The 17,356-nt window shown below is 40.5% G+C and overlaps 1 protein-coding gene across 1 annotated transcript; it reads right to left on the bottom strand.

Annotated features, from left to right (window-relative positions):
* Positions 1–1,549: 1,549 nt before the first annotated feature.
* On the bottom strand, positions 1,550–16,506 carry LOC139739862 (sialate:O-sulfotransferase 1-like). Its single transcript, XM_071650463.1, has 6 exons — positions 15,802–16,506; positions 9,370–9,545; positions 7,801–7,978; positions 6,804–6,980; positions 5,738–5,947; positions 1,550–2,136 (listed from the first exon to the last, which is right to left on the bottom strand). The coding sequence occupies exons 1-6, from the start codon at positions 15,992–15,994 to the stop codon at positions 1,748–1,750; spliced, it is 1,323 nt and encodes a 440-aa protein (XP_071506564.1). The 5' UTR covers positions 15,995–16,506; the 3' UTR covers positions 1,550–1,747.
* Between the last annotated feature and the right edge of the window lie 850 nt (positions 16,507–17,356).

Here is a 17,356-nt window from a genome sequence, read left to right as displayed (position 1 = left end):
ACCTGAGTATCGCAAGTTCACCTTTCACGCAGTCACTAATCTAAATTAAAATTTGACCAGGCATTCTCAAGTAGAAGATGAAAATGTACAATAAGGGCCCAATTTTTTTAAGATTCCTTAATTTGGGGGGATTGGGGCCCCCTGGGGCCCTCTGGGTGGGGCATGGTGCCCATTTTGATAAATTGAGATCCTGACCCCCTAGGGATGCTACCTGCCAAGTTTGACAAAAATCCATCATGAGGTTTTCAGGAAGAAGATGAAAATGTACAATTCAGGCCCCCATTTGGACCCTTCCAACCACCCCCCCCCTACCCAAGAGGGGCACCCCTGGATCTCCTATGAACAAACTTGAAACTACAGTCATTAATGTACTCACTCATGATATTATCTCAGCTCTATAACTTCTGATTCTAGAGATTTATAAAGATTCCTTCATTTGGGGGGTTTGGGACCCCTGGGGGCCCCCTGGGTTGGGCATGGTGCCCATTTTAACAAATTGAGATCCTAACCCCCTAGGGATGCTACCTGCCAAGTTTGGTGAAAATGGGTCATGGGGTTTTCAAGAAGAAGATAAAAATGTACAATTTAGGCCCCATTAGGACCCCTCCTCACCCCCTCCCCTGGGTCCCAAGGGGGGCACCCCTGATTCTGCCATGAACAAACTTGAAACTACAGTCATCAATGTACTAACTCATAGTATTAACTTAGCTCTATCACTTCTGGTTCTAGAGAAGAAGATTTTTGCGGATTCCTTAACTTTGGGGGGTTTGGGCCCCCTGGGGGCCCCCTAGGAGGGGCATGGTGCCCATTTTAACAAATTGAGTTCCTAACCCCCTAGGGATGCTACCTGCCAAGTTTGGTGAAAATGGGTCATGGGGTTCTCAAGAAGAAGATGAAAATGTACAATTTAGGCCCCATTAGAACCCTTCCCCACCCCCCTCCCCTGGGTCCCAAGGGGGGCACCCCTGATTCTGCCATGAACAAACTTGAAACTACAGTCATCAATGTACTAACTCATAGTATTAACTTAGCTCTATCACTTCTGGTTCTAGAGAAGAAGATCTTTACAGATTCCTTAATTTTGGGGGGTTTGGGCCCCCCTGGGGGCCCCCTGGGTGGGGCATGGTGCCCATTTTAACAAATTGAGTTCCTAACCCCCTAGGGATGCTACCTGCCAAGTTTGATGAAAATCGGTCTTGGGGTTTTCAAGAAGAAGATGAAAATGTAAAAAGTTTACGCACGACGCACGACGGACGACGGACGACGGACGACGGACGACGCACGACGCACGACGCACGACGCACGACGGACGCCGGACGAAGGGCGATCGCAATAGCTCACTTGAGCCTTTGGCTCAGGTGAGCTAAAAACCGCTATCTCTAGGAGCAACTACCCCTGATAACCCTGCTCCGCACTACCATGATTATTTGCACACACATTATAAAACACCCCCCTCAAAAAAAAAAAGAAGAAGAAGAAGAAGAAGAAGAAGAAAAAGAAAAAGATGTGAGCGAGCAAGTGATGTTAATGGCTCTTCGTAGGTGTATAGGCTATGTGAGTTGTTTCAGCGTAATATACACATTATAAAGACCTACGAGTATTCTTTGTTTGAGTCAGCATGGTCACTGATCATCAAAATATTGCTCCATGATATTTTTACAGTTTTGGATAAAGCGTGTCTCACAGCGTTCCGAATGTAAATGGCGCCACGTGTGATCGCCAAGCACACATGCAGTAACGGACGTCTTCAGAAGACACGAATATTGCTGTAGTCGCTAGGCAACGGATCCTGGCCTTTGGCTATCAGCGATTCATTCACACTGAGTATAAAGGAGTCAATGATCGTGTGCATGCTCGGTGTGAAGGGGTCCGTGGTGAGATAGGCGCGCGTCTTCACGCCGTGGTTGCCTAGCGACACCCCGGTGGAGGAGGAGGACGGATTGTCCTGCACGGAGCAGGCGATTCGCTCCTGGTCCGGACTCTTGCGCAGGAACTGGACTATCCTAGTCAGCTGGTCCTCGGTGTGAGTCTCGAGCTGCTCGTAGTGTATGACCAGTAATCGCTTGGAATATTTGATCCAGTTTAGATTCATATCATGCCACCTCTGGCCCTCTTTATCTACAAACTTCTGCCAATCTGGAGAAGGAAAAAATGTGAAGTAAGCGAACACGAAGTTAATCCTCGAAATTAGGTTCTACGATAGATCTCATTGAAAGTGCATGTATTGCTTATTAGAACAACAAAACAGCGGAAGTGGTAAGAATTTTGAACCATTCACCCTGCCTTTAATTCATAATTGCACTTCGTCAAAGTCGAACAAGTACATGTATCCCCCAGAAACGATAGTTCAAATAAAGTCGTTGAAACAACACAAATTGTTAGTGGAAATAACTCCGACGAATATCGAAATACAATGTAAGTCTTTTTGAAGATCAGCATACAAGACAAAATTGTTTCCTTGACAAATCAAGATGTAAGGGCAATGAAAACCAGATGACTTATCGCATTTACAGTAGAGCTTGTCTAAAGAAATATTGAAGCTGCGAGAAAAAAAAACCCAACAACATACAAACTCGGATGTAGGCTTACGCAGCTTTACATCTAATGATGATGTGAACCTTGCACAGGAATTCCTTTATTCATCTTTCCGGTCACTTCATTATCGCTTGACTTGTTTTTCTGCTTTGCGTTTGATTTTTCACTAATTTCTACATTTCCACTTTTCCTTGAAGACATAATAATTATTTTTCGCCGCTTAACTTCATAATCCGTCCGAGAAATCGTATTCATGCACAACATCGTCCTCGTCAACTGGTAACAAGAAATATCGTCTATTTCCCACTGCTGCCATACGGGTAAGAAGTAAAAAGTGGGTCACATACTTTGATATCATTTTCGCAATCAGAATAAGGCGATGATGATCCGCAGATCATTGACTCAAAGTCAACCCGAGTATGTATGCCCATGATTTTTTTTTATAGTCCTGGCTAGTACTGAAACATTAATTACTTTGCGCTTGTTTACGTCGCTGTAGGACGATTTATTTGTCAGTTTCTTGCAATGAAATAAGGCCTATTTAGTACTGTATTATAAGCAATACTTCCCTTGCTTACAACGTATACATAATATATTTGTACACTAGCTACGCAATGTCAGTGGAAAATATATTTTGCATGTATTGGCAGAGTTTCTTTGTCATTATGTAACTATGAAACTATATCTTTGCCACTGACTTTTGGACAGCGTGCACAGTGAGTGCTATGGTGCTTTCTAAGCCAATTAATTGTCACTCAAAGCACAAAACGAGTTAACCTTTTTTTTTTTTTGCCAGGGACATTAGACAGTGTGTCTAATGCTACGGTGCTTTCTGAGCCAACCGTCACTCAAAGCACACAAAGGGTTAACCCTTTCTGTGCCAGGGACTTTGGACACTGTGTACAATGCTATGGGGTTTTCTGTGTTAACTGACACTCAAAACACCCAAAGAGTTAACCCTTTCTGTGCCATGGACATTGGACACTGTGTACAATGCTATGGGGTTTTCTGTGTTTAACTGACACTCAAAGCACACAAAGGGTTAACCCTTTCTGTGCTAGGGACATTGGACACTGTGTACAATGCTATGGGGTTTTCTGTGTTAACTGACACTCAAAACACACGAAGGGTTAACCCTTTCTGTGCCAGGGACATTGGACACTGTGTACAATGCTATGGGGTTTTCTGTGTTTAACTGACACTCAAAGCACACAAAGGGTTAACCCTTTCTGTGCTAGGGACATTGGACACTGTGTACAATGCTATGGGGTTTTCTGTGTTAACTGACACTCAAAACACACAAAGGGTTAACCCTTTCTGTGCCAGGGACATTGGACACTGTGTACAATGCTATGGGGTTTTCTGTGTTTAACTGACACTCAAAGCACACAAAGGGTTAACCCTTTCTGTGCTAGGGACATTGGACACTGTGTACAATGCTATGGGGTTTTCTGTGTTTAACTGACACTCAAAGCACACAAAGGGTTAACCCTTTCTGTGCTAGGGACATTGGACACTGTGTACAATGCTATGGGGTTTTCTGTGTTTAACTGACACTCAAAGCACACAAAGGGTTAACCCTTTCTGTGCCAGGGACTTTGGACACTGTGTACAATGCTATGGGGTTTTCTGTGTTTAACTGACACTCAAAGCACACGAAGGGTTAACCCTTTCTGTGCTAGGGACATTGGACACTGTGTACAATGCTATGGGGTTTTCTGTGTTTAACTGACACTCAAAGCACACAAAGGGTTAACCCTTTCTGTGCCAGGGACTTTGGACACTGTGTACAATGCTATGGGGTTTTCTGTGTTAATTGACACTCAAAACACACAAGGAGTTAACCCTTTCTGTGCCAGGGACTTTGGACACTGTGTACAATGCTATGGGGTTTTCTGTGTTAACTGACACTCAAAACACACAAGGAGTTAACCCTTTCTGTGCCATGGACATTGGACACTGTGTACAATGCTATGGGGTTTTCTGTGCAAACTGACACTCAAAACACACAAGGAGTTAACCCTTTCTGTGCCATGGACATTGGACACTGTGTACAATGCTATGGGGTTTTCTGTGCAAACTGACACTCAAAACACACAAGGAGTTAACCCTTTCTGTGCCATGGACATTGGACACTGTGTACAATGCTATGGGGTTTTCTGTGCAAACTGACACTCAAAACACACAAGGAGTTAACCCTTTCTGTGCCATGGACATTGGACACTGTGTACAATGCTATGGGGTTTTCTGTGTTAACTGACACTCAAAGCACACAAAGGGTTAACCCTTTCTGTGCCATGGACATTGGACACTGTGTACAATGCTATGGGGTTTTCTGTGCAAACTGACACTCAAAACACACAAGGAGTTAACCCTTTCTGTGCCATGGACATTGGACACTGTGTACAATGCTATGGGGTTTTCTGTGTTAACTGACACTCAAAACACCCAAAGAGTTAACCCTTTCTGTGCCAGGGACTTTGGACAGTGTGTACACTACAAAAAGTCTGGTGTTAACAATGAAGCAGCGAGCTGGTGTTAAATTCCCAGCGCTCATTTATGATGTTAGATCAACACCTCGGGGTGTCATTTCAAAATATAAAATTGTGTTTTGAATAGTTTTTTAGTTACTTTTCTTCTTGTTGATTTTGAACTTCAACAATACGATAAAGAATTTTCCGATAAACTACTTTACTTAAAAAAAAATGTAAACACATTTACACCACAGTAACACGAGTTGGTGTGGTCTCCTACTGAAGCTGGACGGGTGTTATAACATTGAAATTAACACCAGCAATATCAAATCAACACCATGCGGTGTCAATTTTGAATTAACACCAGCGTAGTGTCAGAAATATCACCAGGTACAAGTGTCAAATTAAAAGTGACAGGTGAACACTTTTCAACACCATCACAACATACTTTCTACACCTGTGGGTGTGGTCCTCTATTAACACTTGATCGGTGTTCGGCTTTAAATCTAACACCGCTGTTTTTGCAGTGTACAATGCTATGAAATTATCTGTACAAATCGAAGCTCAAAGAAACAAAAGGGTTAACTCTTTTCTGTGCATACCAAGGACCTTAGACAGGATGTAATGCTATGAGGTTTTCTGAGCTAACCGTCACTCTAAGCACACAAAGGGTTTAGTTGCTGTCACTTCTCCTATGCAAGTGCACATTATGTTATCAAGTTTGTTACCTTTTGATTTCAAATATTCCATGCTGTCGTCGACCGAACCCGACTTGGCGAACATGAATCTTCGGAAGACCTCGGCTACGATCGTTCTGTAGGGATTTCTGATCAGCAAAACGGCATCGCTGAAGTCACTTATGTGTTTTTTCTCCGACCTGTGAGTCTTGACGCATATCGTGTGCAGCCTGTGGTAGTCGTCGTTGCCACCTAGGAAAACTTTTTGGTCAAAACATTGACCACAAGGATGTGAGATGAGAAAGACAGAATGGTGAGATGAGAAAGACAGAAGGATGAGCGGCGGGGGAAGATGCGTTGCTATGGTTACGAGACACATCGTGGTTACAGAGTTTCTTATACAGTACTTCAAATTTGATGTCTTTCTTCGGGATAGGCACTCATGATCGTTTCCTAAGTAAAGTGACTTTGGTCAATATACATTAGTCTTTTTATGTTTTTATATTGCAATCACCAAGTATGGGGGGGGGGGTGACTTCTTGGTGGTAATCTCAGGTTGAATTTGTAGAAATGAAAAAAAAAATGGAAGTAATGAACACCTTGCCATCATTTTCAGTATTTTGTGAAGACTTATTTTGCATTATCTTTTGTCTGAGAGAAATTTATTTTTTTCCAAAATTAGCAACAAACACATAATGTCTGGGCCTACAAGAATGTCGGCCTTTGACAAAGCAGATATTCACTGTCATGATCTTTACCATGGGGCGAGATACCACGCATGAAATATATGCTTTGGGTATTACAATAATTTTTACATATCGTGTGGTTTGCACATTTTTACAGTCTTTTAAGTGTTTCCGAGCACTTTTGGGGTACGCTCCAAAAACGCTGTGCGATGATATTACAGTTTACAATGATCACTGCAGCCACTGTGGTTTCAGCGGGTGCAACAATCAACTGGCAGGCAATATTGTTTTAGTTGTTCTTATAGTAAACTCCAGATATAACGACAATAATCTTGCAGTGAGTCTTCTGTAAAATTGACCCCTGGCCGGCCCTGTGATGAAGCTCTGTGAATGTCGCGGTTTTTAGCAGACGACATGGGTTGGGTTCATACCTTTCTGCGATATCGGCGACTCGCGCTCCGCCTTCCAGTAAATGCTACCCGTGTACACACCCGTGGCCGCCTCAATCAGCTGCCTCGTCCATGTATTGCCCGAACGAGGGTAGCTGGCGAGAGCTGTCATCGGAAAAGCGCCATCTTTGCCCACTGATTTACTGCTACAGCGAACGTCTGCCAATAAAGAATGGGAACAAACGCAATATTAGGCCTAGGCTAGAGAGAACAGCACGTATAACCTATGTAGCAATGAAACAGTCGAATAAAACTGAAAAAGCATGTAAAAAAACAAACTTATCTTCACAAATCAGTGCGGTTTTGTATGTCATAGCAATCAGACATCTCGATGACGTCTTGGTCACGTGATGTTTGCATGACACTACTTTTGAAAAGAGCTCTACATTTCGTATTTTCATAGAAATTGTATAAACATTATTGGGAGTCTAGAGGGGAAAAGGTACATAGATTTTGGCACCGACAGTATATTCCACATTTTAGAATGTGAACGTTTCCCATCACAACACATCCACTAACGTCAAATACTATTGTGTACTGAATGTCATTGTGTGTATTGTCTTGTGGACTGACTTATTATAATGTACTGCTAGTATTCACCTATGCACACGCACTGCACTTGTAAGTGTCCGAAAACAAATTTCATGGAAATGTTTACATGACAATTGATTACCTTTATTCATGAATTTTGAAGAACCTTGTAGTCTGATAGTGCAGTGTAGCGTATCACATTCTGGTCTGTCAGCCTCTCGATTTTGTAACAATTCTTTCCCTGTCTAGTTGGTTTGATTCCACGAGCCCGACACCCTCGAGTAATACGGCCCACGAGTTCGAATAAAATAACTAACGTGGGGAAAATACCAGTTCTTAATAGGCAAAGTGCTGAAAGATCAATGGGATGTAAGTGGTATTCATCATCAAAGTGAAGAATGATTGACGCCATTCACCACTAATAACAAATAGAATCCTATTCACTTACCTGGTACTGACGTCCTATAGAGTGAAAAGTACCCACGTCCACCGCAGTCGTAATTCCGATCTCCCGTGCAGGGCACGTCACACAATGCGCCGTCCACGTACCTCAAAAGACTCGTAGATCGGTGGACGTTTGTACAATAACACTGCGTGCCTTTCGTGAGAGCAGCGTACGTATATTCCTACAGAGAGGAAGAGGCAGATAAAAACTAATCAATCCGACAGAATGAATGAAGTAGGCTTAAAAAGTGAAATCGAATATCTGATAATTACAATAAGGATGACGATAATAATGGTAAGAGTGACGCTCAAAACAATCTTTAAAAAATGGTAACAAGACCAGTAACGATGATGATGATGATACTCATCATGTTGCCACCAGATAGATAGTCATTTGATCCCTGTCAAAATAATCAAGTTAACATGAGAGCGATAAAAATAAAAAAGGAAAGGTTGTGTTTAAAGAACACAAAACAAACAATGGTACATATTATGAAATCGATATCAGATACAGGTGATTCCGACTCATCAGCTAAATTCTAGTCATTACTTTCCGCAGATTTAATGAACTCGAGCACTAAGAAAGAAGAGAGACAAACACACGCACACACACACTCACTCACTCGCACACACACACACACACGCACACACAAGAACAGTGCTCCAATAGGCCTAGTGGTTAAGTCACAGGCGTTCTATTCCAAGAACGCAGGTTCGATATTCCATCGGAGTTTAGCATTTGGGCCTGTATTGCTCTTCCCCAATAGCATCAAGGAAGGGACTTCCTCGACAGAAGTCAAGATAGGTTCATCTTCTGTTTTGTTTGTTGCCAAATTGATTATTTCAAAATAATTTCCTTTCAGACGAAGTTCAGTGAGAGTTGCACTGCAAGCAGGTTGCCATTCTCCCTAAACTCTCGACTGTTAATCATCGCCACGGTTATCAATGATTAGTCTTTTATCACAAATATTATGATTATTGTCATCTCAGTCACCAATATTATCACAACCAATTATTTCAAGGTAAATATATATAATGAAATACGTTTTACGTAATAGACTTGACAGCAGAGTGATCTGCGTATTCCTTTTTAAACCTCAAATATCATGATTAATCCTTATCCATTATTTGTTGGGTTCATTCTCAGCACACAGTCTAAGATTTGCCGATACTTTCTAGCTGTTTGGGTTACACAAAGGAAGGGAATAACCACTAACTTCAATCAAATAGGGAAACTGACCAGATATATTGAATATGAATGAAATGACAACGAGGAAATAAATCTATCGGGATTCGAACCCAAGACCTCCGAATTGCTAGACCGGTGTTCTTACCGACCGAGCTAAGAACCATAAGACCCCTTGATTTCCATTGTTTGTGTGGTCAGAAGTTATTATAAACCTGACAAGACTCGTATGGTAAACTCGAAGGAAAGAAATCAACTTGGGATGAACACCGTACTAGGGTTTTCCTTAGCTCAGTCGGTACAAGAGCACAGGTCCAGCAATCCGGAAATCTCGGATTCGAGCCCCGATGGAATCCAATTTTCTTTGCTAGTTTTCATCCAACCTACCAAATTGATACAGTGATGGAGACACTGTAATATCGTCATATTGGTTTCACTGGTGTCCACGAGCCCGCCCGTCAGCTCGCGGTCGAACACATGGTCCGGCGTCGGGTACGGGACGCAGGCCCGGTATTTGCCTGGGCTCTCCAGTGTCTGCCATGTCATCCAGCGCTGGTTAAGAGCTGTAGGTGTCGGAAGAGGAGAAACAAATTAGTAATGCCAGAAAATACATGTGTTTTTTTTTTTTAACATCAGGCCTCGTGTCGATGTCAGCACATTGCAGTTCCCTTAAAACCCTTGAATTCCAAGAGTGACAAAGTCCATATCTCATTATAACATTATTTTGATTTTGATACAAAATTATTTAATCGTCCATCAATAAACCATAGAGTACGGAAAGCATTTTGTACAGTCAAACTTCTCTATATAGCGGACATTAGTATGTGACTCCGTAACTATTATCAACAATTTTGCAAGGGTATATCCAAGGAATATGACACTGAATTATACAACGTCCAAAAGATGGGATACTTTGCCCTGTTATTCATCCATGTATGTACAGAAATCTCGTAATATCATCGTAAATCATTATGCATAATTCATTATTCACATTTTGTCTTCAGGCAGCAACTCCTATGGCTGTGTATACTGTAGCTCTGTAACGAGAATTTGCGAATACACCAATTTTTTGAGGTGCTCAAATTGCTGCCTTATTTGTCGTGGCTGATATGAAGAGTTCCCTTCAAAAACCCAAACAAAAAACACACAAGCAACCATACATACATACATACACCAGTCCTGACGAGTATGAATGCACGTGCATTTCGTATAACGTATATCTAACGAACCATTTTCCTGCATGCCACGTCACGCCTAACTGTGAGGTTAAGGTGGCCGACAATCCTATGGTTTCTAAGTCCGCAAACAATGGACCAAGTTTAAATGTCAAATTGAAGAGCTTTATTCACGTGAAATAGTTGGCAAACACACAATGACCTTTTTTTTTGTCGATCAGGAGAAACGCGATCCGCTTGTCCCTCTAGTCACTATAGAGTGTGGTTCAGTTCCAAAATACTAAACTACTAAAAACTTGTCTAACATTAAAGATTGTAGATTGCCAAGTGATCTGTGCATTCAAAGATTATCAATGATTACCAATTATTAGCTGATAGTAAGACAAAAGGTAAATAAGTGGATTGTTAATTTATGTAATGTTTGAGTATAATATGATTTGAAATCTGGTAAGAGTTATTATTATTGTCAATGGGGCACATATGTTATTCATATTCATATACACGTGCATATGCAACTGCAGGTCTATGTATCTTTTGATACTCCAAATCAATTGTTTTTATTTTCTGCTGTAATCATTTATGTGTAATTAGTTGTTCATGGAATGTTTTATTATGAAAGAGAATCGTATTTGTAGTATAATCATGTATATGTAATAAGGCTATTTTTGATAGACTGTTTAATGTGAATGATTATTGTATGGTATTGTTTTGTTTCGTTTGTATTTTTACATAAAGAACACGCAATTCAGCCTCTGGGCTGCTATGTATTTTCCTTTTGATGAAACCAATATCTATCTATCTATCTATCTATCCATCTATCTATCTATCTATCTATCTATCTTATATTTAACAAGAAAGTTACTTCAAAAATTGAAATTTCTCCTTATACATAGCTAAGACGTCCCAGTCAATATGTGTCTGTTTTCATTTGTTTTTAAGTTGCAAACACAGAGAGAGAGAGAGAGAGAGAGATACAGACAGACAGACACACACATACATACAAACTCACACACACAGACACGCACACACACACACACACACACACACACACACACATTGCCATTACTCTCCACTCTGTATCGCTATAAAGATAATCAACCATGACTGGTGCAGTGTGTGTGATGAAGTGAATTGAAGAGGCAGTGAGGTAGATCGTGGTAGTAAGTGTCCAGAGACGACACGTAGAAGGGGGTGGGGCACCGGGAGGTTTCAGAAAGAGGCAAAGATTGTAGTGTAAAACGAAGGACGGGCCAATAAGCTCAACAGGGCGTGTATTAGACAAGATGTGCGGAAAATGGCGACATCTATGCACTCATTAACACCATAAGGCTTAGGAGATGAACAAAAGTATGGACGGAAGAGGCGGAAGAGGGGGCTAAGAAGAGGATATTGGCCTTCAGAATTGAGATATGAAATCAAAATAGTACGAGAAAAATTGAGACCGTTAGAATCATTTTGTTGGTACTTATCTTTTATATAATGCTAAAGGTTTCATGGGTGAAATTGCAAAATTAACAAGAACCGGCAATGATTTTTCAAGATTCTTTCAAGTTTCTTTTTTTAAACGAAAGATGTGTTATATGGAAACTTAACTAAAATACAATAGTGCATATACCTGTGTGTAGGTATGCATGTGGTGTTTGCACACAAACACACACACACAGATGTAGAATGGATGTAACTGTAACAAATGATATGAAAGACAGTGAGCGTAGTTAGCTGTTCCTTGGTCTTATTGCATTATTAAACATACTAGATTTTGAATTCCAATTTAGAAAGAAAACAAGTAATTTTCTCGATACATTGTCACCTCAGTTGTTGGGAGTGAAGTAAGTTGCGATAATATGGAGAATAAATGTAAGTTTTGTGCTTTAATAGCCACTTGTACATCGAGTTAGTTGATACAGCACTTAAAATAATGTTACTCCACAGAAGACTTTGGGATATTGTTGAGTTTAGAGATCTCACCAGAAATGACATCGCCTCTTTTCTCCGTGACTGAAGAAGCGGGTGGTTTAAACGGGAATATGTCTGCGTTAAGTCCGCGCTCCTGATGTACGATTACAGACGACCTTCCATCATTGTAGCCCATGATGTACATCACCCTCACCACGAACAAGACACACAGCAAGCCGGCCAGACATATCAGGAGGTGACCGAACCGACGCGAGAGCATTCTCCTCATATTTTGCTCGTCCAAAATATCACCAAACTCATCAACGGCGCCCCATGAAATGAATCTCAATCTGCCAGGAGTCCCGATACCAGGGTCAGGCATTGGATGTAACTAACCCTGCTCCTCCCTCAAGAGAAGACATTCAACACCGAGATGGAAGTAGCGAAAGTTTACTTACACGCCGAGTCGGAGCCCCCCGGTCATCTGTATTGCTTTATTTGCGTGTGTGCATACAACGTGTACGGAAATGACAATCGTGTGTTCATTCGTTCTCCCGAAGCCGCCACGCATAGCATTCCCATTGTTACGACATCGGCGCCCATTGTCACTTACAATAGATACTCGTCCAATTCCCCCTCTCACCTTTCTTTCTTATTCGCTTTTAGTAGCAAGTGGCTTCTTCATGCATCAGTGTGTTGGAAGACTTGACGGAGTACGTACATGTATCCGTATTTGCAGTAGGCTATGTTCAAGACCTCCCTTTTCTATGCGGACTCTTTGTCACCACATTAAGTTATGACAAGCACGGTATCACGAGTTATCGTACTCTTTGATCGGGACCAAATCTATCGGTTTGGACTTATCCAGATTATTACAGAATAATGATAAGTACAGCCAAAGCCTGCAGTAATGTTGTATATAGTTGAAGGTGTACGTTGAAGTGAAAATGTGGTTGAAATGTGTGAATATAATCACAAATTTTCGTGCCAGTGAGTGGCATACGGTGTTCTCATGAAATGCAAACTGCTCTGATATTAAAACGCAGTAATTTGCAGCATACCATTCATACAGCAGATGTGACCTAAAATTTTATATCTATACCTTTCTACGTTCAGTCCGCCGCTGGAGCCTTCAGGATATCAGAAACTGAAGTTTAACATTTCAATTTTTGAAAGTTATAAGTTTTTTATTCAAAAACCAAATAAAAATGCGCCCTACCTCAAAGTATATTTCTCTGTGCCATCCAAGAGTTTACTGATTCTGATTGTAGTTTGAGTGATATAACATCATCAATCACTTTCTTTTCCCAAAAAGAATAGATGGTTTACATGCAAAGAAAAAAAATGTTGTTTTATGTCTGAGCCATCATTGCAGATTGACACACCATTGACGTTAAAGTTTTATGCCAAAGATACTCTGATGTTTGGAGAAGGCCCTATATACGGGCAGTTTTTTATTTTGTTTTGTTTTGTTTTGTTTTTTATGTGACATGAAGCCACGTAGACTGGTAAGTTGATCTAAAAATTATTCTGTTTCCTTTCTTTAGTCTTCTTCCTTAGTTTTTTACCAGTCTTAACATTTACATAACCCATGCAAGGGGTTATTGTTTTTGTTTGTTTATCTGTATGTGTGTGTTTGTTTGTTTGTATGTGTGTCAGTGTGTGTGTGCACATAAAAAGTCTGTGGCGTCACATCCACAAGGAGAAGTGGGCTACTACGACGATATCACATGACATCTTTTGATATAATTGGCAAGTTATAATATTATGTGATCTATATCAATAAGCTTCAGAATCTCCTCTCGGTCATGTCGAGAATGACTCGACATGTATGTCTCATAACTGTTGATTATATAGAATCATAATTTTTTTTTTTTATAAAAGTCTGTAGAAATATGCGAGTATACATACATATAATCATATAAGTATGTACAGGTATCAAAGACACAGATGGAATACATCATGGGAGATCCAAAAACGGAGGCATATTCATTAGACCAATCAAAAATTATGGGGATAATGCTTAACTCCAGGTGGGTATTATGAGCAGCAAAACACGCTTAATCAAAATGCCGCAAAAATTCGAAGAATGACCATTTACCCATGTCTATTGTGAAAATTGCTCTGTTGTTATTCTTCCTAATTTATTGTTATTGTTGCGAAACTGCAACCCTGTTTGCTTTCAAAAGACAGTGTTAGTCTGTGTTTTGGGGGAGAGTGGGCAATTTTTGAAGAGGCGGCAAAAAAGGCTGGCAATCTTCTGAAATTATTTGCCGATTAACAAGAAATATCACAACCTGAATGAATGCCTCATGAAACGTCATATTATACATAATGATTCACAACTTCGCTATACCAAACTTAACTGTTTGCACAAACCTCTACAGTCATTGATTCTGCGAACAGTGGTGAAGTGTTTGAATACAACATGTGTAAATTTTAGCCAAACACCTATTCATAATGTTACCGGCATCACCCCCTGTGAACACAAGTTGAGGAAATATTGAAGGAAAGTTTACATAGGCCTACAATTTGAAGTGAGCTTACCTGCTTTGTGGGTACTACCCTCTAACATACAGAGAAAACATGCAGGAATGTTTGCAAGTTGATAAAACATGAAAAGGTAGTTACACAAGCAATATTAGTAAGAACAGGAGAAGTAGAAGAAGTAATAGTCCAGTAGTATAGGAGGCAATAGTAATAGTATTAAAAGTAGTAACATTAGTAGTGGAACTAGTTATAGTCTACATGACATTGGGAATCGGTCTATAAAGATAGTGGTTTAGTTTTGATATCTACAGTAGAAGAAATAAAGTAAACAGAAGAAGTTGTAGCCATAGTAGTAGTAATAGTAGTAGTAGTAGTGTGTTTATAGTAGTAGTAGTAGTAGTAGTAGTCAGTAGTAGTAGTAGTAGTAGTTGTTGTTGTTGTTGTAGTAGTTGTAGTAGTAGTAGTAGTTGTTGTTGTAGTAGTAGTAGTAGTTGTAGTAGTAGTAGTATATAGTAGTAGTAGTACTATAGTAGTAGCAGGATAATAGTAGTAGTAGTAGTAGTAGTAGTAGTAGTAACAGTAGTAGTAGAAGTAGTATCAGCAGCAGCAGTACTAGTAGAGACGACAATATTAGTAGTTTGAGAAGGAAATGATGATGATTGTGGACGAGGATGAAGAGAAGACAAAATCAGAAGAAAAGAAATCTGTTTAAGTCATATCAGTATATTATAGTACATGCATTATTAGCAGCAACAATGTACTTGAAGAACATGACTATAGAGCGGTAGTAGAAGTAGAGGTAGTAGAAGTAGTGGGTGAGTTAAATGTTGTAAACAGACCACCAGGAGTGGTGGTAAGGATAATTCTAGAAAGGGAATTAGTATGTGGGAACAGATTTACAGTTTAAACAAAATGTGTGGCAGCATCAGATGAGACACAATAAAAGAGGGAAATTTGATTGACAAAGATGATGATGATGATGGTGGTGATGATGATGATGAAAATGGTGATTTTCATGACATCATCGTACAAAGTATCAAACCTGTAGTGATTACTGCAATCACAGCTCGTTATCATTATATTGTTTAATATTATCATTATTATCAGTGGTAGAATTTAAAAAAGGGGCAGAAAGAGGGGAAGATTAGGGGAAGGATGATGAGGACGAGGAGGGGTTATAAAGTATCGGCCTATAGTGAGACATTTTGTTCGTATGGAATACATTCGAAAGTCCTTTTTTCGAACACCTGAAGTCTACCTGAAACCACGGCCAATGACGATCGCCTGGATCCGTTCGAAAATCGCCTCGACTCGCGCAGCGTGTGAACGCCTCGTCGGATGGCCGGCCTCTCGACGTACGCAATGTTGTAGACGAGAGCCACGGTGAACACGACGCTCAATCCTACCAGAAGTAGGAGTAGTAAGAATACTCGTCTGTGAGACGTCGCCATGTTCCCTTGAGTATTTACTCCGCGTCTTCGATCCACGCTTGTGCTGAGAAAGAAGTAGAGCAGGTCCGGGAGGCTAGTCAAGAACCTGAAGTTGAGTACCGTTGCAAACTATACACCCCTTGTCAGTGCACCAATTGCCTGTCCAAGCCTCGATTTTAACAAAGCACACTTCGTCATGGGGAAGTAGCTACTTGTGGGTGAGATGTTGCGAAATCGCCTGGGCAGTGGTTATTAAAAACAAACAGACAGAAGAAGTCGCCAGCAGTGTGTCTTTGAAAAATGACATGGTTTTCTCAGCTACGCCTGAATGTTTTCTGTCTCAAACAGTCAGTGGAGACGAAATGTCACGAGACACTATACCCCCTGATACGCCTGCACACATGGCAGAAATCGTGCTTGTGTACAGACATTAATGACGATGTAATTGATCGCATCAAGGAAGTAAACATTTCAATCGTCTTTTACGATCGTCGCGATCCGTGAAAAGAAACGCTAATGCCACACGCAAGAAACAACAGACCAAGGCTGTAGAATTGAAGACATTACGCTTCTTATCTCCGCTAATGAATGATTTAGGAAGCCTGCTTACGGTCAAAGTACTCACCCTCGACTCCAAATCGTGTGCGCAGCTCAAATATCACGCAGACACACAAATTAAACTCAACCGAATTGTACGAACTTTGATCTCTCCGTACTCTGTTTTGCTAATCGGAGAATCGCAAAGGGAACGTTCCAATACTCAGTCGACGTTCAAGATTGCTGAAGAAGGAACATGGAAAATGGCTACCTCAGAGTTTGTCTTATGTAAGAATATCCATACTAAAGGAATGGTGTAGTTTTGGTGGAGATGGGACTTCAAGTGTCCAACTGTTTTGTGAGATAGTGAGAAACATCTTATGAAATATGAAAGAGCATACAAAACCAAAGAGGTCCTGATAAAAGGTGAGAGCTACTTTTTATTAGGATCACTTTGTTTTGTTTTGTTTATTTTCATCTCAGTCATTTCAAAGCCAATTTTCATCACATAGACTTGGAATACCGCTTAGAATTGTATGATCTTTCATAATATTTCATAAGTGGTTTCTAATTATCTCGCAAAAAGTTAAAATCTGAACCCCCCATTTCAACCAGAACTGTACCATCAGATATTCCTGCTAGTGGTCTGTTGAAGAGCTATATCAACTTGGAGTGTCTCGATTTCATTAATTTCGCATTTATTTCATTCAAGCCGTCAGCATTCAGGCATAATATTGCCTTCCTGTAGTATCTTGCTACCATTCATTTTCTCTAGTGAGTATCAATATACATTTGCTTTGTTTTGTATTTTAGTTTGGTGATGTATTAATCACAAGGGATGGTGTG

This window comes from Diadema antillarum, unplaced genomic scaffold (assembly GCF_040938485.1).
Source record: "Diadema antillarum isolate AM-2024a unplaced genomic scaffold, OU_Dant_1.0 seq00000821_RagTag, whole genome shotgun sequence".
Classification (NCBI taxonomy): Eukaryota; Metazoa; Echinodermata; class Echinoidea; order Diadematoida; family Diadematidae; genus Diadema; species Diadema antillarum.
The sequence above is the reverse complement of the archived record's forward strand: the minus strand, read 5'-3'. Positions and strand labels throughout refer to the sequence as shown.

What these genes read in the sequence shown, in the direction of transcription:
- LOC139739862 (XM_071650463.1), bottom strand. Translation starts at nt 15,994, where the DNA reads ATGGCGACGTCTCACAGACGAGTATTCTTACTACTCCTACTTCTGGTA. An exon ending in GTCATTGGCCGTGGTTTCAG is followed by an intron (nt 9,546 to 15,801) that starts GTAGACTTCAGG and finishes CGACACCTACAG; the next exon opens with CTCTTAACCAGCGCTGGATG. An exon ending in GTCGCCGATATCGCAGAAAG is followed by an intron (nt 5,948 to 6,803) that starts GTATGAACCCAA and finishes TTGACCAAAAAG; the next exon opens with TTTTCCTAGGTGGCAACGAC.